The sequence below is a fragment of the Arvicanthis niloticus genome, chromosome 15, assembly GCF_011762505.2.
Source record: "Arvicanthis niloticus isolate mArvNil1 chromosome 15, mArvNil1.pat.X, whole genome shotgun sequence".
Taxonomy (NCBI): Eukaryota; Metazoa; Chordata; class Mammalia; order Rodentia; family Muridae; genus Arvicanthis; species Arvicanthis niloticus.
Genome location: NC_047672.1, coordinates 24,793,624 through 24,819,368, shown reverse-complemented (window position 1 = coordinate 24,819,368; position 25,745 = coordinate 24,793,624). Strand labels below are relative to the sequence as shown.

At 43.7% G+C, this 25,745-nt stretch overlaps 1 protein-coding gene across 4 annotated transcripts in view; it reads right to left on the bottom strand.

The window, feature by feature from the left end:
* Nucleotides 1–25,745, bottom strand: part of Hipk2 (homeodomain interacting protein kinase 2) — a 178,599-nt gene that overhangs the window by 34,372 nt on the left and 118,482 nt on the right. For 2 of the 4 annotated variants that reach the window (XM_034519023.2, XM_034519024.2), the window contains exons 3-9: nucleotides 18,367–18,490; nucleotides 17,729–17,848; nucleotides 15,980–16,066; nucleotides 13,802–13,986; nucleotides 8,327–8,489; nucleotides 2,247–2,373; nucleotides 1,251–1,372 (exon numbers count right to left, since the gene is read on the bottom strand). In XM_034519023.2, the coding sequence (XP_034374914.1) occupies nucleotides 1,251–1,372; nucleotides 2,247–2,373; nucleotides 8,327–8,489; nucleotides 13,802–13,986; nucleotides 15,980–16,066; nucleotides 17,729–17,848; nucleotides 18,367–18,490 (928 nt within the window). Of the gene's footprint in view, nucleotides 1–1,250; nucleotides 1,373–2,246; nucleotides 2,455–8,326; nucleotides 8,490–13,801; nucleotides 13,987–15,979; nucleotides 16,067–17,728; nucleotides 17,849–18,366; nucleotides 18,491–25,745 lie in introns of all 4 variants that reach the window. The other 2 variants (XM_034519021.2, XM_034519022.2) reach the window with 1 other exon arrangement.

Sequence of the window (25,745 nt, the reverse complement as noted above, 5' to 3'; positions counted from 1 at the left end):
AAGGATTCACAAAAACAGAAGGCTAGCTACATAATGGCCCCAATAGACCCAAATCAGCTATATTCCCATAGACTAAAAGCAAATAAATGAGTATAAGTAGAATTAATAAAGTCAACAGTAACAAAATATATAGCATTTATTATTTATTTTTATGTGTATGAGTATTTTGCCTGCATGCATTTCTGTGCAATATGTGTGTGGCAGTGCCCACAGAAACAAGAAGAGGAAATCACTGGATCCCCTAGAATGGGAGTTGTAAACAACTCTGTGGGTGCTGGGAATTGATCCTGGGGCCTCTGGAAGAGCCAGTGCTCTTAACTACTGAGCATCTTTCTAGCCCCACAAGTTAGCCTGCCCTCCCGCCCGCCTGCCTGACTCCTTTCCTTTCTCTTTCTCTCTTTCTCTCTTTTTCTTTTTATGGATAAATTATAGCAAAATGCATATGGAAAACAAAAAAGACCAGAATACCTAAGGGAATTCTGAAGGACTGTGAAAGAACATTCACTACCAGATACCAACACACAGTTGGTAAAGACTGGATAATAGAGAGGTCAATGAACTGCAAGAGAGCCAGGAACAGACCAGACCTATGCAATTCCACATCATAGAAATTAAGACAAGGACAACCACTTCTAACTGTAAAGTGCCTGGCATAAAGAAAATGCATTTGTCATCGGATCAAGTGTCTTTAAGGATTGATTTCTGGTACTGCACCCGTACTGTTAGTATAAATTGTAACACTTTATACATTTTCATTTTTCATTTTGTGATCTTATTCTACAGTCAGAACACCTATATGGGGATAGGAGAGGAAAGTTTGAGCCCATAGCTTCTGCATGTCTGCTTTTCCAACTCCAGAATAAGGGAATAATCTCCAGGGCTATTTGTCTCTAAGAACCACTTCTATTTTACAAGAAAGAAATTTGAAGCAAAGAGATGTTAACTGACTTGCCTTAGGTCATTGAGAATTGCTAGTAGATCTAGGATTAAAACCTAGGTTTCCTAGATGAATTTGCTTTACAAAGGTATAATAATAATTTCCCTAGACTCCTATACTATCTAAATTTCCTCTTGGAATTGTCACTAGACACTTAGGAGGTAAGTCACTTGGGGATCATTTAGGACATTATTCACATAGTCCAATGTCCTGACAAATTCCTCTGCTCATCACCAGGGAGTCAGAAGAGATATATGTCTTTTGGGGAAGCATTAATATGGATGATGGAATAAGCAACACAGGAGAGAATTACCTGAGCAAGCAGACCTGGTTGGATCTGAAGAGGCTGAGCTCCTGGAGCCTGAGTGACGATGGGAACAGCATTTTCCATCCGCACTGAGTAGCCAGCATGCTTGGAGGGAGAAGCCTGCAGGCCTGTTCAGTACATGGGAGAGGGACAGGAGGGAGGTGAATGACAGAAACGCCGAGACCCTTCCTAGCAGCTCAGTTATTAATGCTCAGGAATGAGGTATTTGCCTTTTAGTTTCTAACAAGTTAAAAGTAGTTCCCTACTGCTCACAAATATTTTCTCCCCCAAAATAGTAACGTATGTGTGGCCAAAACCAGGACAGTTAAAATGACAAACTATAAGAGAAAAACAATGGTTGCTGCCCATGGAGATAACTGGGTGTCACAGCAAAGGATGCTGGGGACATCATCCCTGGAGGCTCCCTCTGGATTGCATGGCTGCTATCTGAGCATACGTGTTCACATGAGTGCTTTGCAAAAGTCTGACCTTGAGCTTTCTGTGTAAAGTATGACAAGGGACACAGTCATCTCTAGCTGCTTCAGGTCCACAGGAAAAGAGCTCTGGGATCATGGCCAAAGGGGAGGCGGCCCTGGGAGGCACCATTCAGACAAATTTATATTCTCCACATGAAGTGGGCCTATGCTGGCTGTCAGAGACTGGCAATTTTCTATAGATAACATACAGAGAGCATTTCATGTGAGGAAAGCTGGAGCTGACATCAGCATAACAATGGACCAGACAATGCGCCTCTTCCCAGGCAGCTGGCTAGAGCCACAGTTCTGCCAGGTGCTGAGAACAACAACAAATGGACTTGGTACTGGAGCATAAGTCGCATTGTTTCTAGGCAGGTGGCAATAGGAGACCAGCCTCTAAATTCAGCGATAGCAGCATTCTTTGGAAGGAAAGGAAGAGGGCTTTCTTCCCTGACAGGGAGCACTCCCGGAAGCAGAAGGGGTTAGAGCCCTAAAGGTGGTCTTACAAGAACCAGTTTAGCCTTACCTTGGAAGCCAGGGGGACACACGATGAGAGCTTGCTGGAAGGGGTCAGGTCGGGCACAAATTTGAGCTGTTCCCGTCTGCAGGGGCATACTCCGCTGGGCCACTGCGGCCATGGATGCCGCTGAGGGCTGGTAGAGTGTAGATTGGTAGTTTAGTATGGAGACTTCGGGATTGGCTAAGGAAAGAGTGGCACTGGTGGAGGTGGGAGCCTAAAGGAATGATGGGGATTAAACAAAAATAAACAAAAATAAAAAATGAGGGAGGTGGTATGTTGGGAGACACGAATCAACAAATGAATTTAAAGGAGAGTAAACAAACCAAGAGCAAAAAAAGCAAAAAGAGGGGCAGGAATCCAGTGGAACCCTTATGTTTGTGGGACCCACACACCTCACTACTGAGAAGTTAGCTTAGTCTAGGAAACCATCTGTTTGAGGGGCTGGGATGTAGCTTAGTTAGTAGAATGTTTGCCTAGCATGTATAATACCCTGGGTTCAATGCCCAGCACTGCATAAAAACAGCAATGGTGGCAAATTCCTGTCATCTCAGCACTCAAGAGGCTGAGGCTGGAGGATTAGAAGTTTAAGGTTATCTTTGGCTAGATACTTAGTTTGAGGCTCACCAGGGTTACAAACAACAACAACAACAACAACAACAACAGAACAAAATTATTTAATGAAAGTCTCTTTTCATCCTAGCCCGGTAGGTTTGGGCTGAGGGCCTTTGTATTCCTTGGATTTTCACTGGAAAGTGCTGATGGGGAGGGTGGGAAATGCTAAGCCCCACCTTCCTTCTCCATGTCTTTTCTTAGCTTAGCTTCTCCAACTTGAGGGGTTTCAGATGCACTTGTACTGTACTGCCAGCCCACAAACCCTGCTCAGCCTCCCCTCCCCTTGGGTGATGTAGTCTATGCTTGGTAGGACAAACCCTGGAAGAGGCTCCTCATGGCTGGGTCCTATGTAAGGAGATCTTAGCATGGAAGCCTATGCACCAGAAGGGAAGCCCAGGCAGAGTCCTGCAAGCAGCCTCTTGTTCAGATCTAAGGACAGTACTGGGTGCAGATACCCTTAGCCCACTGTAGGGCCTGCTACTGTAAAAGCAGTAGCAAACACTGGGATCTGTCTTCTGAAACTGAACTTCCAGTGGAAACAGCTGTAAAAGGAAAGTGAATTCTTTGTGGGAATTATTTCGTTTCTCTCCTTAGTCTTCTTCATGCTGATCTTATAAGCAAAGAGAGGCAGAAGTTAGCAATGACTTCAGACTGAAGCTGAAGTCCAGAAGGAGTTGTACCTCTAGAGGTTGTAAAGACTAAGGGTTAAGGAGCAGGTGGGCTCTGAGGAAATGCTCATGTATGTACGGCCACATACACTTTAATATTTTGGAGGCGTATTTGTGGGGAGTAGGGGACTACTTTTAACTTGTTAGAAACTAAAAGAAAAGTGTCCCATGTAAAAGGACACACATGTCAAGAGAATTTCAGGTGGAATTAACACCAAATTTCATAAAAATGTCAAGCCCTTGGTTTTCCTTTTCTTTTTGTGGTGCTGTGGAAATCAAACAACCCAGAGCCTTGTGTACACTAGGCAAGTCCAGTACTGAGCTATGTGTCTAGTCTTACCCTGCCTTTATACTTAGATTTTATGCTGGATTTTAGTTCAAGACAATACATTTATTTGAAAATGATTACAAATTCCTACGACACACTTTTTTTTTTAACTGTGTATGCATTTTCAGCAACCCACACAGTGCCTCCTAGAAGTGTGGTGGAGACATGTGTGTACATGTAGGAGCCACTGTCTGTGCACTGACAACAAGACCCATTTCCAGTTTTCCCCACACCATTATTCTTCCTGGCAGCTCCCTCACCACCTTTTCCACTGTTATCTCAGACACTATGAGCTCAGACAGACCCCAAGGGTCTCCTGCTGGAAGCCATGGCATCAATCTTTTCCCATTTCACTGGGCTTTCCCATCCTCTGATCAGTCACTGTTCCCAAGGCCTCTGCCTCCCAAATATCCCTGGAACCGATGGACTATTTTTAGTTGTTCTCTGGTGCCCAGGACCTGTAAGTCCCCGACTAGTGATTCCTTGCTCTCTACTTTCCTTTCAGTTCTTGGGCACAGGATCATTCTCTCTCTCTTTTAATTTTAAAAACTGTGTGTGGGTGTTTTGCCTGCATGTTTGTTTGTGTACCATGTATGTGCTTAGTGCTCACAGGGGCTAGAAAAAGGCACTAGATTCCTAGGAACTGGAATTACAGGTGGTTATTACTGAGGGGAATTTGGGGCTCGTTTGAGGTTTAATAATAATAAAGACATCTATATAGTTTAAAGTTGTTGCCCTGTTTGTTGGGGGCAGTCTCTCAGTTAGCCTCTCACTTAAACCAACTTCTCTACATTGTGTCTCTCTCCATGTGGCTCTCTCTGCCCTACCTCCTTTCCTTGCTACCATTCTTCCTTCTGTCTCCTGTATCTGTCCTCCTTGGTCAGTTGGCCCAAGCTCTAGATGCCAGCTCTTGATTTTGCAGAAGGCCACACTCTTTACTCCTCCAGTCTGAATCAATCAGCAGCAGGACAACACCCAGTCCATTTTCTGGGTTGCCTTTTGGCACTGAGGGCTATAACCTTCCCCACAGAAGCCTGCCTTTCTTTTTTGGACAGGTGAGGAAGAGACATACATTTACATATCCTGCTAGCCTATGCTGACCCAGCAACTAACAACTGAGAACCTAGGAACACACTTTTTCATAGCCAGTAAATACAGTATTTGTGGGTCATCCCAACAAGTTATGAGCCACAGTGTGGGTCTAGAATTGAACCCGGGTCCTTTGGAAGAGCAGCCAGTGCTCTTAACCACTAAGCCATCTCTCCAGCCTTGAATCATTCTCTGTTAAAGACCATTTTGCACATTAGCACCCTGCTCTGAACTTAAGCACCTGCTCAGAAATTCCAGTGATGGCTTCATGAATGCAGTGTATGCATCTTGAACCAGTACTTTTTGCTTTCTATAGACTCTTAGGTATCTTCCTTAATAAATAAATGTGTCTATGTTTTTCTTCAAGACAGATTAGTCTAGTTTTCCTAGCCTTCTGTGAATATAGGATATTCATCTCATAGGAATCCTTTAGCCTACAGAGTTATCTCTGAGTCTCTGTGCTTTGGGGCCAGCTTGGCACCAGGGTTCTAAAGCAGAACCTTCCCTGACAGTAGAAATGAGCTATTTGTGTGTGTTCTTGTAGAGTAACCTGTGATCATGTGGCTCAACTCCTGCCACAGTGTAGTCAGCAACCTGACTAATGCCTCCTTGGAGAAGGACTCGTGTGGGAAGACTTGTGGTCCTCTGCTTTTTGACTTTCCTGACCCTTGTGTGTTAGCCGCCTGTATCTGGTTTTAGCTTATGTTCTGTTTCACCAATGAAGCACCAGTCTCCAGAGTGACTAGAGTGGGCATGCTGACAGTTTCCCTCAGTTTCTGATCCTGCTTAGGGATCAGCTGATGAAAGTATGTGTGATGGTATGGGTGATTTTTACCCTGTCCTCTGTGGTTTGAAGAACTGTCCTGGATAACAAAGAAATAAGAAGAAAAAATAAGTTCACTGGTAACTTATGTTGCAAAGACAGGCCCAAGTGGTTCTTGGGTGCAGTTGTAATAGATGTTCCAACTGTTGACATCTGTAAGAACAGGATGTAGGCCTGACCTATAAATCCAGTTAAATTTCTTGGTAGAAGGATATGCCCCTAAAAGAAGACACCTTGGAAATGTTAGTAAAGAGGCTGACCCTAAGGACTTTCTACTCAATGTTATTAATAGTTTTTGAAAGCACATAGAAATTATGGTGTATTGGCCCAGCTTCCTGAGACATAAACAATTACAGATTAGTGCACACTTAGAAAAGTGCTAGTCTACTGGATATATGTTAAGAGCAACAAAGAACTAATTCTGTGTCCTTCCACTAACATAGAACTGTAGGTGTATTTTGTTGCTTCTAAACATCCAATGTTTAGAATGAACAGAAAAACTCCAAGGTTCTCATGGAGGGGACACAGCACTGGGTCACTAATGTACAAAGGAAGTTTTGTTGGATTTAGAGAGCAGATGCCGTCTAGGAGGTACCTTCTCAGATCTCCACAGGATTTACCAGTGAATTAGTGTGTGTGCTTCAAGAGTACAGACCCTGACGCCAGGCTGCTGGAGTCTAAGCCCAAACTATCTCATATGTACTAACATAGCCTTTGTTAAGAGGATTAACTGCTTTGTATCTCAATTTCTTCCTTTAAAATGCCAGTGATAATACCGATTCCACATGGATGCCGGGAGGACTGAATGATGCCATGCTGAGAAAAATCTGACACAAGAAATGCTTATTACCAGAGCTGTGGTCACTGTGTAACAGTATCAGAGGAGAGAAGCACCTTAGTGCTTAAGTCTAGGTTAATTTGTTTTTCTGATATATTTAATTAGGGCCCAACAATTCCAAGTTTAGATGATGGAGAGTTTTCTCTCAGGATCTTGGTTTTGTAGGACAGTACTTCATCTTCTCAGTGCTTAGGCCTATGTCATACTAAGTTAACAGCCAACCTAGCCAACCTTGCAAGTCTCAGTGTCATGGAGAAGGGAGGTGTTCTCATTTGGGACCTACCCTTGTGATTTTCAGGTTTGGTGATATTCTTTGTGATGGATGTGTTGGCTATCATATCACAGGAAACACAGAGGTAGGCTAGTCTCATGTGGACAGGGATCCTATAGACCTCCAGTCTGAAGGCTATGAAGATATCCACAGAAAGGCTGGTGGGGTAGGGGGAGTCACCTGACCTGACACATGATCTGAGGAGTGCTGTCTTACATAGTTTGGTATTGAAAAGAATGGACAGATGGCAGATGAGGACAAAGAATTTGAGGTTAGAGAGTTAGGATTAAGAAGCTCCTAAGGACTGATGGGAAAACAAGCCTCAAGGTAATGAAGAAAGCATCAATGGCTGCTTTGAGAAGCTCTAGATGCAAAGGCCTTAACTTGAGGGCTAGCTGAAGGGCTGGTAAGAACAGTCATTTGATCTTAAGCACTAAGGGTATAGTGTGAGCTTTTCACTCTACAGATAGTGTCAGGAACATTGATGGCCTCCAGGGGGCAGCAGATTCCAGATGGCACTCAGTCCAAACAGAGAGAGAGAGAGAGAGAGAGAGAGAGAGAGAGAGAGAGAGAGAGAGAGAGAGACAGAGACAGAGACAGAGACAGAGACAGAAACAGAGAGAACAACCGGAATTCAAGCGGGAACAGCCCAGTAAAGCCTGGTGAATAGGTGCAGTGCTGAAAGACAGGGGCAGTGACTCCAAAGTGGACAGCCAGGTGACAGCATTCACATAGTGGGTTTTCATATTTATTTCTCTGCTCTGAAGGTGTATGTGCTTACGCAGAGGTGCGAACAACACAAAGGATACTGATGTCATTACAGATTGGTATTAGGACTGAAAAGTTTGGAAATGCTTCTCTGGGGGACTCATAAGACTGGAAGATGGGAGTAACAGTTCAAACCTCTCAGAGTCTAGAGGTGGGTGGATTAGGGTGTGGAGATTCTTCATTCAGTACCTATTTTCAAAGTGTCATCTGTATTTCAAACATCTTTCTATGTTGCTGAGCCTGCCAGTCAGCAGAAGGTTGGAAACCCACATGAAGGAAACCTTAACTTCCTGTATCCCTCTGGAAAAGCTGCTAGGATTCTGGTAACAGACCCATGAGTTGGCTTTTCTATGGCTTAGAGAATGAACTGGCTTTTCCTCTCCTGAATACAGATCACATGACACAGGGTGCAGGGAGGGACTCCTGCTTGCTCTGGTTCTACAATTTTTTTTAGAAGGCTCTTTTTTCCCACATCTGCTCAGAGGAAAATGGAAAGAGGTACCATCTCAGGAAGTAGCCCCAGTAGTCAAAACAGACTGGCGCCCTTGGCTTCTTAAAAAAATGGCCAAGGAAGCAGGCACTTTAGCTTACAGACCCAAAAGGACAACACAGGGAAAACTGTTTGGTTGGGGGATATCTGAGTCCTGATGGTCAGCCCTGCCCACCTTTCCCTGGTGCCTGCCACTCACCTGGTTGTGGACAGTGGTCAGCTGGTTGTTAAAGGTCATGGTCAAGTTGGTGGATGTGCTGGGGGCCACATGTGTGATGAAAGGTGTTTTGCTCTGGTTCACTGTGTCGTACATATTCACCCGGCGCTTGCAAATCTCCATGTTTTGGAAACAAGACTTGACACTATACATGCAAAAGGTGGAGGCAGAGACACATGGACAAGAAAGGGGGTGAGGTGGGAGAAGGAAAGAAAAGAAAAAACGGTTAATCCAGTAAAAAAAAAAAAAAAAAAAAAAAAAAAAACAATCACTGAATATCTACGTTAGCTTCAAATATCCTGGCTTTCCCCAAGTGTGCTGCTCAACTGTCAGCACCATGTGAGCACAGTTCCCACTGTCTTCTTGTTCTTTCTTCTGCCCTAGATAGACAGACTCCCATATCACAGACATGCTTCACTGCATTTTCCTCCCATTACCTTTCACTTCTAATCCCACTCCTCATTCTCAGTGCAGTGCTTGACCAACAAGATAAACTCTCCAAACAAGGGCATAAGGGGCTGCTGCAACCTACTTCTGCCTTCCTTGGGGCCAACTAGTCTACCCTTCCCCATTCTAGCAATCCATGGGCTACTAGCACCACCTAGAGGTCAGCCAATAATTTTCCCATCCAGGGTCATGAACTTGGCTGATCTGTCTCACTGGAACCATTCCCAAGACAGAATTAAGATCATTGTTCCAATTTTACAAATAAAGCCAAAGGTTTAGGACAGATAATGTGCCAGACAGATAATCACCAACTGGCAATTCCCCCCCCCCTTTTCTCTCCTACACATTCCTAACTTCCTTAATCTTTGCTTTTGTCCTAATTCTTGTCTAGTTCCATGAAGTAGAATTCTCTCCTGATTTTCTTCTTCTACTATCTTGCTGAATCAAAACTAACCCCTAATTACAAAGGCCTTGAAGGAATGCAGGTCCAAGCATGAAGGCCTTCGTGGCCTCTGCATTCCGGCTCCTGACCGTCTGCTGTGCTCCACTCAGTTCACACTCCTCCTCACTTCTGCCTCTTCTATTTCTAAATTCGATTTTGCTCAAGGGCTAACATTCAGGATAAAGCCTCATTAATCTACAACTTAAAATGTCTGTTGCAATAACTGAATATAAACAAGGTAACAGTTTTCTACGACTTTTAAAAGTAGTAGAAATTGCTGAATACTACAGGTATGCTCTATTTTGGACTAAGTGAATGTTTGAAGGCTATCCCAGAATATTATTTTCATGAAAGATGCATTTCAAATGTCAGAAATTGAATATAGTCATGACCTAGAGAATCCTACTTCTTTTTAAGTTAATGACTATTTACACTGCCACTCAGTACACAATGCATAGTCAGTAAGCTGATAGTCCTAGAGAGAAGAGACGACATATTCATTGGTAAACAACAGCATGCCTGAAGGTTCTGGTGAGTACCAAGTATACGGCTGCATGCTTTCACATTGAGCTGAAGACAATAAAATGATGCTGGATGCATTCTTTTTGGAATGCATTTAAAGCATTCAATGACTTTATAATGATTTTATAATGGCTCAATGTATAGTTTTCAGGCTTCAGAGTTTTCTTTGTATAATGAGCTAAAATTTGACTGTTAGGCTAAGACAAACACTTTTTACTTTGGGTTAGTTTATAAAACAACTGGCTTTTACAAATATGTACAATAAAATCTTGGTGTAAAGAAATGAGTGGTTTTGCTTTCACCTGCAAAACCTTGTTGGAGCAGCTTAGGCCCAGGCCCAAGGGTGGGGTCCACAGCAGGATGGGTAGGCCTGAAGGCTTGTTCCTGCTCTAGAGTTCTTAGTCTTCTGGGAACCCACAAAGATTCAGCCTACTCTCAGGTAGGCCTAGGGGTAGCCTGCCTTTCCTTAGGGGTGACCTTCTAAGTTCTAAATTGCCACTGCTCCTCAGTGAAACTCTATGGAAGCTTCCTTACAAACCAAAGAACAGAGCCCTGCTCATCTAAGCTCCCAGGTTTGGGGTGACTGTTCCACTGACCGGGCAGATGGCCAATAGGAGCTCTCTGAAGCATCTGCCTCCCTGATCCTATCTCACTGTTTATCATTTTTCTTTATTCCTAAAGTTAGAAAGGCTGGCTTTGTGGGGATTTGCCTTTCCTCTTGTGGGACAGACTGACACCTTAACTGCCTCCTGCTGAGAAACCGCATAGGGGTTATAATTTGAGTTTGAAAGGGCTGGGTACAGAGTCCCTCTTTGCACTGGAACTTGATTGTTCAAATACGCCCTGAATTAAAGAAATACTGTTTGGTCTTGCTATGCAAGTTGACTTACTTCACTAACTACTATAGTTAGTATACTAAAGAACTGACTTAAAAGACACACTTTATGGTGGTTGTAGCCCACTTGTTAGTCTGGGAGAGGCCATGTCCAGCCTGGAAACTCAGTCAAATCTAATTTTGGTCATAAAATTGCTGACTGTGATCTACAAATATCTATCAACAGTCCTTATCCCAGGTCCTAAAAGAACATGTTTCTTTCCTGAGCACGCTACTTTCCTTGAAGAAATGCAAGGATGTGAATATACTCTTCAGTAGCCACACTGACAACCTGTCAAAACCTACATTGCCTATCTCATGACCTTGTTCTCACCCTCACCATTCCTTCTGGGGGCTGTCAGACTTGGAGCTATTCCTTAAGTCAAGCTCAAGCACCCTGCTTCCCTCACCTCGTTCTCCACCCTTCTGGTGCATCTGACTATAACTATTATCACAGCTATCTTTAGAGGACACTCATTGGGATCTACTGAATTTTCTTTCCCTTAGGTGAATCTTCAATAGCGTCCATTTGGGATAAAAATTATTATTATCACCAGCATCATCAACTTCCTCATCCATTTCTTGTTTTCTCTTAGCAACTTGGCAGCATTTCAACCTGGACAAACTCAACTGTTTTCCCTACGCTTTCACTTACACCATCAATTTACGTTCAGACTCAAATGTTCAAAGCTCTTCCCACTTCCTTCCCTCTCCCTAAGCCTTCCAAGTGCTAGGATTAGAGACGTATTCCCACATACCCACTTTTCTCCTATATTTCTCTGGTTAGTTTGCTATCATGTTCTGCTCCAGTTACCAGGACCAATGCATATACATATACTCTCTCTCTCCCTCTGCCTCTTTCTCTCCCCCCTCCTTCCCATATCTCTTATTTCTCTTTGTTTCTTTCTTATCATTTTTTTTTGCATATGTATGTGTGTGGGAGCATATGCTTGTTTGTGGATGTGTGGGTGTGCATGTAAAGGTCAAAGGTTGACATCATTTTTTTTTAACTCTTAAAAAGATGTGTTTGTGTCTGCATGAATTTATGTGCACCATATGTGTGCAGGTGTCTGAGAAGGCATTGGCTCCTCTGAAGCGGGAGCTGCAGACAGTTGTGAGCTGCTTGATGTGGATGTAGGAGCTGAACCCAGGTCCTCTGCCAGAGTAGTAAGTGCTCTTAATTGTTCAGCCATCTCTCTAGCTCCTAAGTCTTTCCTTTCTTTAACTTAAAATTTTTTATTTATTATGTGTATGTGTATTTTGCTATGTGTTTGTCTGTGTACTGCATATTTGCCTGGTGTCCAGACAGTCCAGAAGAGGGCACTGGATCCCCTAAGACAAGTTATGAACAGTTGTGAGCTACCATGTTGGGGTGTAGGGACTAGAACCCAGGTCCTCTGGAAAAAGCAGAGCTACCACGGAGCCATCTCTGCAGCTTCTCTGAGTGCCTTTCCTGACTACCCTTCAAGCAGTCTAGCTAGCCTGCTTGCCACTGGAATCCTCTATCTTCACCTCTTGAGCTCAGGGATTTTAGGTAGACCACCTGACATTTACAAGATGCTGGAGATTTCAACAGCAGTCCTCACATCTGTGTGATATCATTGAGCCATCTCTCCAGCCACAGTTATCATGTTCCACAATTGTAAAGCCATCTTGTTCTCAACAGATGATGTCATCATCTACTTCTGAGACAGAAGCTGTCTGACTGGAACTCCCTCAACTTTCCTCTGCTATCCCTGTGCACCTGCTGACACCCACGTCTCTCTCATTATGTCATCTTTTAGTGACAGGGCCTATCTCTCCACTCAGCTCTACACACCACCTCAGCAGAAACCACTCACAGGTATCTTTTCCTTGAACCTCTCATTTGCTACCAGATTCTTCCCTTAATATTTGCTTAAATTTCCTTACTCTTCAAAAATTTCCTTTAGTCTAATGGTTCTCAACCTTCCTAATGCTATGGCCCTTTAATACAGTTCCTCATGTTGTAGTGACCCCTAACCATAACATTATTTTCATTGCTACTTCACAACTATAATTTTGCTATTGTTATGAATTGTGTTGTAAATATCTGATATGCAAGATGGTCTTAGGTAACCCCTGGGAAAGGGTCATTTGAGCCAAAGGGCTCGCCAGTCAGGCTGGGAATGGCTGCTCTGCTCTCAACACTTCCCTATTTCTTCCTTCCCTGTTCACAGTCTCCCTCTTGTAAGGCTGCCGTCCATTTCTCTGCTCTCACTTTCTCTTTCGACCTGCCCAACACGTTTCTGCTTAGAAATGGCTGCCACTGAGTGACCAAACTGCAAGATCTCAGACACCTTTTTCTAGATTACTGATATGACAGCAGGGAGATCTGTATTCAACACAAGGCCAAACAGTCATTCACCTGCTTCTAAGTCCTTTAACTAGCTGCATTGTGCTTCTGATAAAAGAAAAAAATCCTTCCCGAGCATGGATTGCTTTAGCTTACTTCTGTGGCCTCAGCATGTCACCCTGTCCCTAGGTCTGGTGATTAGTCATGCTGAAGAGTTCCCACAGGCAATGCCTGACTTCTCATACCCATCTTTCCCTCAGCCTTCAGAGATTGCATTCTTGGCTCTTCTGGCCTGCTGAGCAAGCTCCTTGTTATCTGGACTCATCATACCACATCCCTTTCTTGGTGACAGCCATTGTCTTCTATCTTCCTCCCTGAAGACCATAGCTAAGCTAGCCAAGTGGAGAGTCTACTTTGTTCCTCATTGTACCCCAGTGCCTGGTACAGCCCACAGCATGCCAAGGAAATGAAGCAAACCAGACAGTTCACTCTGGGACAGTTTTGGGACCAACATTTGGCACTGACACTAGACAGCTTTAGAGCACTGCTGTTTTGTCTACTTCCCTCTGTGCGTTGATATCCAAGTTCATCTGGTCCCAAGGTCCCCCATGTCCCATCACTCCCTTCTTTTCAGTACAAATTGTAGTCTTAGGCCCAATCTAGCCCTCACAAGTTTTTTAAGTGCTTTGTTGGAATGGAGATCCTGATTTTGCTTATGTGCAGTATCTACAGCTGCTTTCTGTTATAACTGAGAGCTGAGAAGCAGCACAGAATCCAGAGGGCTATAAAGCCCTCATGTATTTGCTATCCGGGCCTTTAAGTGTTGTCCTCAGTACAAAGTGTAAGTAGGACACTTACTGAGTACTATGGGGAAAATCGAGCAGGTGTGTCATGGTGACAAAGGGGTGGTTCAGAGTTTCAATGGGAGTGATCCTCTTATCAGCATCTATGGTCAGCATCTTCTTTAACAGGTCAATGAACTCCCGTCGGTCTGCCTTCTCCACTAACATGTCACTCCCTTCCAAATCTGTTGTCATGTTCACCTGGAAGCAAGGAGGGACAGGTAAGAGCCATAGTATATCCTGTAACCTCTTCTGATCTCAAGCCTCCCATCCCAGGTGCCAGAGGGTAGACTGCCCCCATGGTCCTGTGTGCTGCTACTGTCCATGGGTGATGGCTTTTTATACTGTAGGAACAGAATGGCTGTGGCGTCAGGCACCAGGTAGGGTTGGGGCAGAAAGAGGCCAGCATGGTTGGCACCTGTAAATACATCCCAGTGACAAGGCACAAAGCTGTTCCTGTTTTAACTGGCCAAGGTGAAATGCAGCTTTCATCACACCTTATTAAAAATAACCACAAGATGAAGGCTTCTGGAGGCCAATTGCACAACAGTGTAGATGCACTTAATTTTTCTTAACTTTAAGTTTAAAAAACAAGCTAAGACGAGACACTTTATGCCATTTGTGTTTTACCACAAGTAAACAACACACACACACACACACACACACACACACACACACACACACACACACACCCCGAAAGCTCTAAGATAAAGCAGTAGAAAAAGATGGGGAAAAGTGTGTTCAACCTTCAGAGGAGAAAAGAGCCTGGGTTCCCTCTTCCTTCATCTTAATGACATCACCCTTCCCATGGTCCCTTACTGGGACTGGAATGATTTCAGTCCCTATGTTCCCTGCAGTTGCCTCTGGCCAGGGAAGGGAGTACAGCTGAACACAGGCCTCTTTTCCCAAAGGCAGGTCTCTACCAGCATGGCCTCTGAAAGGCTTGCTTTCCATGCTTTCTATTTTTTTCAAGAGGGGCTCTGGAAAGCAATTCCAGTTCTCACAGACCATCTAAGCCACTAATCAGTGGCGCGTGTCCTTTACTCAGACCAGGAGCTCTAGTCATGCTCACCTTCCCTAAGAGATGTGTTAAGTGTTTACTGGGCTACAGCTCTATTTCGCAGTGTTTAAAAGGAACTGGGTTGCTCAGTGTTTGGACTAGTCTCTAACTAAAAGTACCTGGAGATCTAGAATTATCTCTGATAGGAAGGTAAGGATGATCTGTAGTCTCTGCTAGCGAGCTGACAGTGACTGCGTATAGTGGTTTGAATTAGCTTCCCTAAAAGCTAAATTCAAGTCCTAATCTGTGGAAGCTACGAATGTGACCTTGTTTAGAAATAGGGTCTTTGCAGATATAATCATGTTAAGATGAGGCCATATTGGATTAGGATGGTCCTGAACACAATAATCAGTGCTTTTACAGAAAAGATCTGATAGTAGGATCAGAGATGACACAGGGATAACAGCCATGTGGAGGGTAGAGCTGGGATTTAAGTGATGCAGCTGCAAGCAAAGACTTGTGAAGCTGCCAGAATCCATGGGAAGCCAAATATGGATGCTGTCCACTAGGCCTTCAAAAGGACTGTGGTCCTGAGGATACTGACACCAGATGCTTTTAGCCTCCAGAACAATTAGAGAATATATGTGTGTTGTCTTAAGCCCTCTAGTTCACACTATCTTGTTATGTAGGCCCTAGGAAACAGATGCTCCGCACCATAGGCATCAACTCCAATACAGCAATGGGGCTGGAGGCCTCAGCTCCAGAGCCAGTGCCTGCGTAGCACACACAAGGCCCTCAGTCCAGGCACTTTTAGCACCAGTACCTTACAAACAAGAAGCCACACAATGGAGCTATTTTTTCTACAGAGTTGGTTTCAGAGACCAAATGGTTTCCTACCAAGTCTGTCATATGATTGTTCAAAGCATAGCTAATGAGCACAGTTAAGTGTATCACTGCTGGTGGGTTTTTATTTTTTATTTTCATTTTTTTTTTTTTAAAGACAGGGTTTCTCTACATAGCTCTAGCTGTTCTAAAACTCACTATGTAGACTAGGCCAGACTCAAACTCACAAAGATTCACCTGCCTCTGTGTCCCAGAGTGGTGGGATTAAAGGTATGCCCTGCCCTGCAGCTGTTTGTTTGTTTGTTTGTTTGTTTAAAGGGCCTGCACCGCATATTCATTCACAGAGCTTACCTGGGCCATATCATCCAAACAGTTGAAAATGTACTTTCTTGCTTCTTTTGATTTAATCCCCGTCTCTGCTTCATGGTCATCTGGTGTCTATAGGAAAAAGCAAAACCAGGTTGATCAGATGGCCCCTCTTAAGTCACTGAATCGTGAGCTCTTGAGCTCCTGCTTCGACCCAAGGTCTTGTCTCACTTTGCAGAGGAGGAGACTTTGGTTCCTCTAAAAGTGTCCTGCACAAGAGCCCCTTTCTCTGTTAGTTAATCCACACTAGCTCATTTTCTTTCCTCCCCACAGACTCCACTCATGCCCACTCTGATACAGTTACCAAAGACTCTAAAGAGAACATGAGAACCACACCCTTCCTACTCTACAGCTTTCCATAAGCTAAAGCTAAGATTCTACCCAGGAAGACAAGAGCCCTTTGTGACATTCTTTAAAATTTTATTTTACTTAGCAATCCCTTACACCTACAGTTCCTATGCTGTTTCAAGACACGTAACTCACTAAATGCTCTTCATAACCATGGCCATTATGATGACTGCTCTCCTCTTTTACTACATGGAAACACAAAAATATAAAGTTCTGGGGGCCTACCAACCAACGTTCCTGGCGTGTAAGTGGCAGCTATTCCAGAGTCTGTACTCTATGCTGCTCTTCAAAGGCTTTTATCGGCTATTGACTAGGAAACTACTTTTTCTACTTGCCATGGGGTTTGGGCTCATCAGTGGATCTAAGGCAATTAATTCTGGATGAAGGGCAGCACACTTGAAGCAGCTTAACCCCTAGGAACAGCCGAACATGAAGTTCCTGGTAAAACACCAAAGTAGCTCCCCCTCCCCCAGCCTGGGCTCCTCTCTTCTACCTGAAGACTTGTTACTGGACCTTGACAACTCTCATAACTGCTTAGTGTCGGGTGTTCTATTTGTAGCCTATGAGCCTGCTTAACTTCCAAATCCCAACATTTTGAAAGTATGTAGTATCTTTAAACTATATTAGGATTTGGTTGGGGTCCTATCAAAACCAAATCAAATCAAACCAAATCCACTAAAACCCAACCTACTGCAAAAAATGAACATACTACATACTTAAGTCTTTATTACTACCTCCTTCCCAGGAAAAGTATGTTAATTTTAATCACAGAACACAGTTAAAGTAAAAGCAAACTGTGTTTCCATTAAGGTGACATCACCAAGAGTTTATGGTATGCATTGTCCTGGATGAAGATCTGCTCTCTTCCCAGGGTTTTGCATTGCTTAGGCTACTTGGAGAATCCCTCTGTACCCTACAGCACCCAGCACAAATGTTGTTCCCTGTCCTTGGCCCTGGCCTGGCTTTTTCTTGGCTCACTTGGGTCACTGTATTTCCCACATTCTGTCCTCCTAGGAGGACAGTCCATATGGTAGCCTAGATCTTGGGGCACTGGTCCTATTTCCCATGGTCAGTGAGCTCCTCAAGGACGAAGTGTGGCTGCTTCATCTGCCTAGCATGAATCAGTCATCAAGGACCATGAGATTAAATCCCTGAAATTCAGCAGTCTTCCCATAGGACACAGCCTCTCATGCAGCAGTGATCAAGAACACAGGTGCTTTCAAACATTCAGATCCTGCAACACCTTGTACTCACAACTCTAGCCTACATCCCCATTTTGCTGGCCAGAATAAAGTCATCAATTTGTAAATGTTAAAAGCTCACTTTTGTCTTTCTCTCTTTCACTACTGGACCATTAGTGTGGAAGGGAGGGAGTGTTTTTCCTACCTTTAGCCTCCACAAAGGATACGGTGAATCTGTGTCACGGTTGAAAAACCTAGTTGTCTTTGTCCCTGCACTTAATAAATATTCAGCTGGCAAACCCTGTGTTTGTGAAATATACCGTATCTGCAAGAAAAGATGAGAAAGAGGTCAGGGCTTTTCCTGTCACGATACATATGGTATACTGATGGCTCTAATGGCGTTGAGAAAAATGGAATTATTAATTTTAGAGAAAAAAGAAGTAAAAAGAAGAAACACACACACATATGCACATGCGTGCACATGTGCACACACAGAGAGGGGGTGGCAGGCAAGAGTTAATAAGTTAGCTCATAAGAACATCATAGGGCAGATTCTTTTTTTTTTCTTTTAAGATTTATTTATTTACTTTATGTATATGACTCCACTGGTGCTGTCTTCAGGCACACCAGAAGAGGGTATCAGATCCCATTACAGATGGTTGTGAGCCACTATGTGGTTGACTGGGAATTGAACTCAGGACCTTTGGAAGAGCAGTCAGTGCTCTTAACCACTGAGCCATCTCTCCAGCCCCCATAGGGCAGGTTCTAAGTGAAATGGTAATCTAAGGTTTTCTGTATGGAGAGTGATGTCACATAGTGAATTCCTGTGTCACCCAGACCTACCTGATCATACTCAGAAGCACCTGGGTATAATGGCCAGCCCAGGAACAGCTCAGCAATGACACAACCAAGGGACCACATGTCAATTGCCTCACAAAATGGCAAACCAAGGATGATCTCAGGGGCCCTAGAGAGGAAGAATGGAAAGACTCATCAGTGATCTGGAGACACAGTAGCTATTTCTGCATGAATTCCAGCTCTGACCTGGGGTATTATGACTCCCTGTGTGGGGTCTGCAGTCTTTGAGAGAGGTCTGCATTACAGTGACTCTCCATTCTTTGGCTGTCATCTAGTTAGAAGAGGATGCAGTTAGCTTGTAAGTGCAGAGTAAGGGTTGGTGGGTGGCAGTACAACAGACCTACCATGAAGCATGTTTGTGGGTATCCCCACCATCCCACTCTGGCCACATGAGCTCATGACCTGATAACCACACCACAAACAGTACCAAGTTAGCTTTTGTAGCTGAACATCTGGAATTCTTTATAAAGAGTACCTAATATTTAAGAAGGAATTCTGAAACAGTCTACTTTCAGGAATACATAAAAATCGCTGCTCTCACTTAAAATAAGGCAATGAAGTCCAATATCCATTCATCCCAACGATCTTTGTCCTACACATTTATATTACAATTCTTCAAGGAAACACTACTATTACTTTTCCCATCAGTGTCTAAAAGGTTGATCTCTATAAAAATTCTTTTATGTTACAACTATAGAATCACGTTCATGAATAGATCATCTTGAGAGTCAACCAGATTCCATTTTAAACTCCTGGTTGTAGGAGCTAATGTCTCTGCAAATGACAGACAAGGCTACATAGAAATTTCAAAGGCATTTTAAAGAGAAAGTACACATGTATTTGGTAACCAAGACCAGATCATAAAGTCTTTCTTTTAAGTTTTATTCATGTGCATGTGTGTATATCTGTGTGAAGGAATGTCACAAATGTGGGGCAAGAGGGCACTAGGTCCCTTGGAGCTGGAGTTAGAGGCAACACTAAACCAAGGAACAAAAGATTATACACATGCGTGATATAAACACAAAGGCATGTACCACAGTACATACTATTCCTCAACAGCTCCCGCTTTGGAAAACAAAAACAGAATGCAAGGACAAAGTTAACAAACATAAGCAAACCTCAAGTACACACCTTTCTTTAATCCTTCTCTCGCAGTGTTATCAACAACATCTGCTTCCTCCATACCCCATTTCTCAGAGCAATGGACTCCTAAAAGTTCCTGCCTCTTCACTGCATCCAGCTTCTTAATCTTTTCTCAGATGCCCCTACACTCATGTGCCATACTAGAAAGACCAGGATGGCCTTTGCATTGTCATGTTCTTTGGTCAGCATTTCAGCTCTGTCTGGAGAGCTGCCTTTATTCTATACAACTGCCCACTGCTCTTCCTGGCTTCCTAGGTGCCACTTTCCCATATCCAAATTTCTTGCCTGTCTATGCCCTTTGCTAGAGCATCCTCCTTCTTTGTCCAAATGGTCCATGTCCCATGTTCTTTTCTTTCCATTTTTTTCCCTATGTGTTTACCATGGTTACATGTTTATCCTGAATGATATGCTGGGTTGGGGATATAGCTCAGAGGTAGTGTATATGCCAAGTATGCACAAGGTCCTGAGCTCAATCTCCAGTATTATAAAACAGGTATGTTGGAATCTTAATTATTTAGAGATGGGGTTGTTTAATTAGTTAAGATGAAGCTGTATCATAGAAGGTGGGGCCTAATACAATATGACAGATGTGTTTATTAGGACAGGGAAATTTGGGCACTGACACTGACAAGATAGCCATGTGATGACAGAGGTAGAGACTGAATTTATGTGTCACCAGCCAAGGAGCATCTACAGCCACAAAAAGCAGGGAAATAGCCTCTCCTCCGTCTTCGAGGCCCAGCTAACACCTTGCCTTTGGTGCTCCAGGCTCCTGAACATCCATAGAGCAGCAGCTGTTCCAAGCAGTACACTCTGTGGTCCCTGTGTGCTGCTGTTCTAAGCAGTGCACTCTGTGGTCCCTGTTTGCAGCACTAGGACACTTGGCACAGCAATCATACCAACCCTCACATCTAAATTCTAGTCTCATCTTGGAACTGTCTTTTCAGTTCTAGGCTCATGTCTGAGAGCCTGGAACCTTGAAGGCTATGTCCCACAGTGGCATCAAAGTTCCCAGGTTGAGAGGGAACTAATCTCTACTTTTTCTCATCCTCCTCATTCTACTAAATGAACCCAACACTCCCACCCCTACCCTACTGCTTTGCCAGAGATCCAGGACGGAAGCTTTTTCCTTTAGTACCCCCACAACCCAGACTATCCACGTGCCCAGATCCAAAGTCTACCTCAAATCAGTCCCTTTCCCTCTCTTCTGGCATAACTGTGGCTGCAGCCACTGCCTCACCTGGAGTTTCCTGTTTCCTCTTCCCCAATGGCATGTGTTTCAAAGCCCTCAGTGGGTTCCTCACTGTACTTAGAATATATGAATCTCTCCCATGGCTCAAGGATCTCCCTCTCCCCAGTTAAGGACCCAGTTTGCTTTTCCACTGTCATTTCAAATCATTTTTCTATTGCAACGGGCTCTGGTGCCAGCAGTGTCTTCTCAACTTCCATAATACCTTAAGTACCTTCTGGACCAGTAGCCTTCAGGTAATGTAGTTGCTTCTGCCTCTGTGCTTGCCCCATGGCTTTCAAACAGCTTCCTCCTCATCCTTCACACTTCTGCTTAATTGTCACCACCATAGACAGACCTCTGACACCAGTTAGTTCCTTTCTCCAGCACCGTAAATGCCACCTTATAGCAGTCTCTCCAATAACATTCTTACTGTCTTTCTTCCTCTACCATGAGGAAGAACATAGTGCCTGGCTTTTAGTTGCCACTTGGTCAATACATACATGTTTATTGAATATGCCATTTTAAATATAAGAAAGCGTGAAACATAAGTCAGGGTGGGAGTTCTGAGGCAGTGCGGACAAAGGAGAGGGAAGGGGTAAGTCTTCACGGGGAACTAAGTCTGGGCACTGGTACAGGAGGACTCAGCTAGGAATAAACAGGCACTGAGGCCCAAAGGGGCATGTGCAGATCAGCCCACGCTCATTTGCACAGACACCTGAGCAAGGGAGACTGGAGGAGAGCCTGTGTGTCTATCTGCTGATGATTCATCAAAGACTTACAGTAAGAAAGGTGAAGTATGGAAATGTGACCTTTCAAGGTCAGAATTCCTGAGATTTGGTCCAAACCTATTTTAATTTTGGGGTGGTGTGTAGATTGCTAGACTATAACCATGAAGCTGTGCCATGCTCAGCCTTCTCTGGTACTAGGTAAATCAAGTATCCCCCAACCCATGCTTCTGTTGCCATTGCTAACTTGGCTCTTGCTTTTGGTTTCAGTATTTCCTCTCATGTCTCCAAGGGTAAGTTCCTTTTCTCTGCACATATGAAACCTATTTTTGAACTACTTTTCCCTTCCTACCCCTTCCAGTCTTCCTTACTCAAACATATGCTGCTCACTTTGCATCTGCCATCTACACAGTAGATCAAGATGTAAACATGAATGGCAGACTGGTCCAAGAGATATTAACTGAGCATCTGCTGCCCCAAGGAACCATCTTAAAAGAATTCTCTCTGATTATTTAGAACACCATAAATGCTTTGAACATGGATGAAGTGTCAAAAAACTACACCTAAGGAAGAGAAAATATCTTCTTATATCCTAACATGACACTGAAAGTTCTTTTTTTTTTCCCTCTTCCCTTTTTTCATGGCAGGGAGAGATGTCTCATTGTCTAGCTCACTAAACAGCTCTGGCTGGCCTGAAACTCACCAGTGCTTGGGCCATCGAAGGTACCTAATATATATTTCTAGAAGGAATGACTGTGCCAACCACAGCTCCCTCGCAGTTCCCCCTTGAGGCTGGCAACATCGCCGTGGCAACTATATGACATGAGACACACTGCTTTGGCTCTTCCAAGTTTGGGAGGTTTGAGGTCACATTCCATAGAGGTTGTTTTTGTCCTTAGAGTGGTGCCAGTACAAGAAGGATCCTGGGTACATGGATCCCTGTTCTGCGGATCACTCACCTGACAGCTGCTCTACTCTTTCCCTGCCATGGTACTACCTCATGCAACCATTTTAAAGAATCTCACTACTATTTGGGGGGCATCAAAAATACTTTAAAAATATACATGAAGTGTCAGACAAAATTGTACCTAAGAAAGAGAGTGACTATTCTTTTCCAACATGACCCTCACAAGGCACCAAATATTCCATTTTTCTATGGGAGATTAGAAAAACAACTGTGACTTTCAACACACCAACGACTGAAGCTTTGATATTTAGCTCCACTGCTCTCTTGACAGTGCACATAAGGAATAAGTTATTCTTCCATCAGTCTAGACCACATGACCCTGTGGATGCTGGCCTCCAAAAGAGGTGTGTAGACTGCAGGCAGGAGCCCAGTGCCCATGGGTCCAATCCTAGTGTTTTTAAGTACTGGCCATATACTTCATTCCAGAAGGAGGTACCAGAAAGAAGGTTAAATAGAGCTGTCAGGAAGTACCTAAAATAAGGTCTAGGACAATAAAACAACACTAAATCACTCACCTATTATCTGCCTTAATCTATATGACAGCAATCAAAACAAAAAGAACACCCCTTTTCTGGTTTTCTTTTTGGTGCTCTGAATCCAGGGTCTTGCTTATGCTAGGAACACACTCAACACTGTAACTTCCTTTGCTCCTTTTCCTCATTTGAAAGACACACTTTTATTTTACACATTAAAAGCCATAGTCACAGACCTTTCATCTGACTGTAGAAGCAGAACTTCCTACCTGTAACCTGTCTTCCATTTATTTGGTCTAATGCATATGGCAGCAGCATGCACAGAACAACAAGGTGAGGACTGAGAAGGCAGCACCTGCCCTGCCCTGCCCTGCGGTCACTTCCTATCCAGATGGTAGTTGTGATGCCAGAGTGATAGCCTGGGAACAAAGCCCAGGGCAGAGGTCTGAGGACCTAAGTGAGGAGCTGACCCTGTGTGTACTCATAACATTCATTGTAGCAGAGGTCTGTGCTGTAGGAGCTGGGCACACATCCTGCTCACTCCAGTATCCTTGGCTAACCACGGGCCCAGAGTCAAGTATCTTACTCTTGTCCATATCTATGACAGAGCAAGGGCAAGGTTCACATGCATTTCTGATATAAGTGTTCAGTCTGCAGATCATTCAGAGAGCCCGAGGGAGAGCTGAGCATTTCTGGGAAAATGCTACTCAACTTCTCCAAGTTTTATTTCACCCTCTATAAAATGTGATTATTAATCTCACTTTTTCCTCTTGTCTGTATGTAGCTTATGAAGATAAATTATGGCCAGTAGAATTATAAAGCAGTTTGAATGCCTTGGAAGCAAGAAACTCTATTAGTCCCCAGTATTTTATAATCACTGATATTATAAGGTGTACTCAAATTGAACTGCAGTGAAGAAGTCTGTTCCCACAAATATATGCAGATTGAAAGTAACCTCGATATGGCTGGGGCAGAAGCAATCAAAATGTAAAATTGTATTTCAGATGGGTTGTTAAATCTTATGTTTCTATTGCAGAACTAAGGAGACTCAGCAATGCTGCCATGAGTCCTGAGCTACTGCTGAGACCAGTGACCTAGAGTGCAGGCATGGGACTCTATCAAAGCAACATAGGGCCCAAGAAATAGCAACAAAAATCTGAAGAAGAAGGCAAACTTGAGATGAACAAGAGATCATGTAAAAAACAGCCTACAGGGTAAAGGCTAGAGAACACTTAGGGCACCACTCAGAATGACTATTACTGGATCACAGCAAGGCTGCCAGAAAACAGTCCTGTATCTGCAGAATCAGAAATGAGTTCAAACTGTGTCCAGTGAGTCACGAGGTGGAGCAGCTGGAGATTTAAACATCGACGCAGTCTCAGGTCAACCAGGGATCTAGTTCTGAAAAAGATACAACTTCTTCAGCAAACTAGATAGGGGAGAAACTGATTTGTCTTTGATTAGGGGGATGAGTAGAAGGTAAGAGAAACCCACAGGTGAGGTTCTAAGATCCAAACACTGGGAGAAATCGACCTGGACCTCCCATTATCTGAGTTTATAAGGAGCCATGTTTGGACCCAGCTCAACTGCTAGAAACCTTGAAGTTTTGGCCACACTCTCCAGCCCTTTAGAGCTGGAGAAACATCACAGCAGAGATTTGATACAGATAGTGGGCTTTGAGTCCAGGAGGAAAACTGGGAAAACCCTATTTAGCCTTCGGGTGTCACAACTTGATACCACAGGCACAGAACACACAAAGCAGAGATCTCCACATAGGATCTGGGCCCCTGTGAATGCTCATCCAACTGTGCTGATGAGGACTAAGACTTTCAAGACCCTTGCTGAAAACTGCCTTTGGCTGTCACCAGTAGACACGCTCAAGACATTGAAACACAGCCTTGTGTCCATATGGGAGGGTGACATAATCACAGTTTGGTCTCATACCACACTTGGACAGTCTCCAGAGAAGACTTTCCTGATCCTACTGGCCATTTCCAGCACAATGTTAGGACCAGAGGGGTAGCTATTTTTATTTGTATTAGCAATGAGCATCTTAGCTCTGAATGAGATTTTCCCAAGTGTGCACTAACACACATGTATTTTCCATGCCAATCCTTGATTCCTAGGGCTACTACACTTCTGCCAAGGTCACCATTAAACCAAACTCTTGTTTTGTTGCTTACATATGGAAGAAAAAGTTGGCTCTGGGACACAAACTGAATATAACACAAAGGCCTCTAATAATATTGGTGGACTGAAGTCAGCTCTCAGATTTCTATGGCAGATTCTGATGTTAGCCTTCCAGTTTGTTTGTATGTACTAGAGTAGGTAAAACAAAGCAAAGAATATAGCTGGGCGGTAGTGGCACAGTCCTTTAATGGCAACACTTGGGAGGCAAAGGCAGGTGTAGGTGGATCTCTGAGTTTAAGGTTTAGTCTGGTTTACAGATCTAGTTCCAGGACAGCCAGGGCTACACAGAAAAACCCTGTCTCAAAACAGCACCCTCCTAAACAAACAAACAAATAAACAAACCAACCCACCAACCAACCAAACCAAACCAAACCAACCAACCAACCAAACAAACAAACAAATAAACACCAAAAGTACAAAGCCAGAGACATATAGTCACCTAAATAAAGCTAAATTGGCTTGACAACATCTGATAAACCAATAAAGAAGTAAAAATAAGAACAAGTTCCCCACTATAAGTGTATCTCACTGAGAATGTTCCTAGGAAGAAACAGCTTGGATACTTTCTAGGAAAAGTCACCATGGTTCATCTCAGAAACACTCAACAGCCCTGGAATTCCTAGAATCCTTACCTT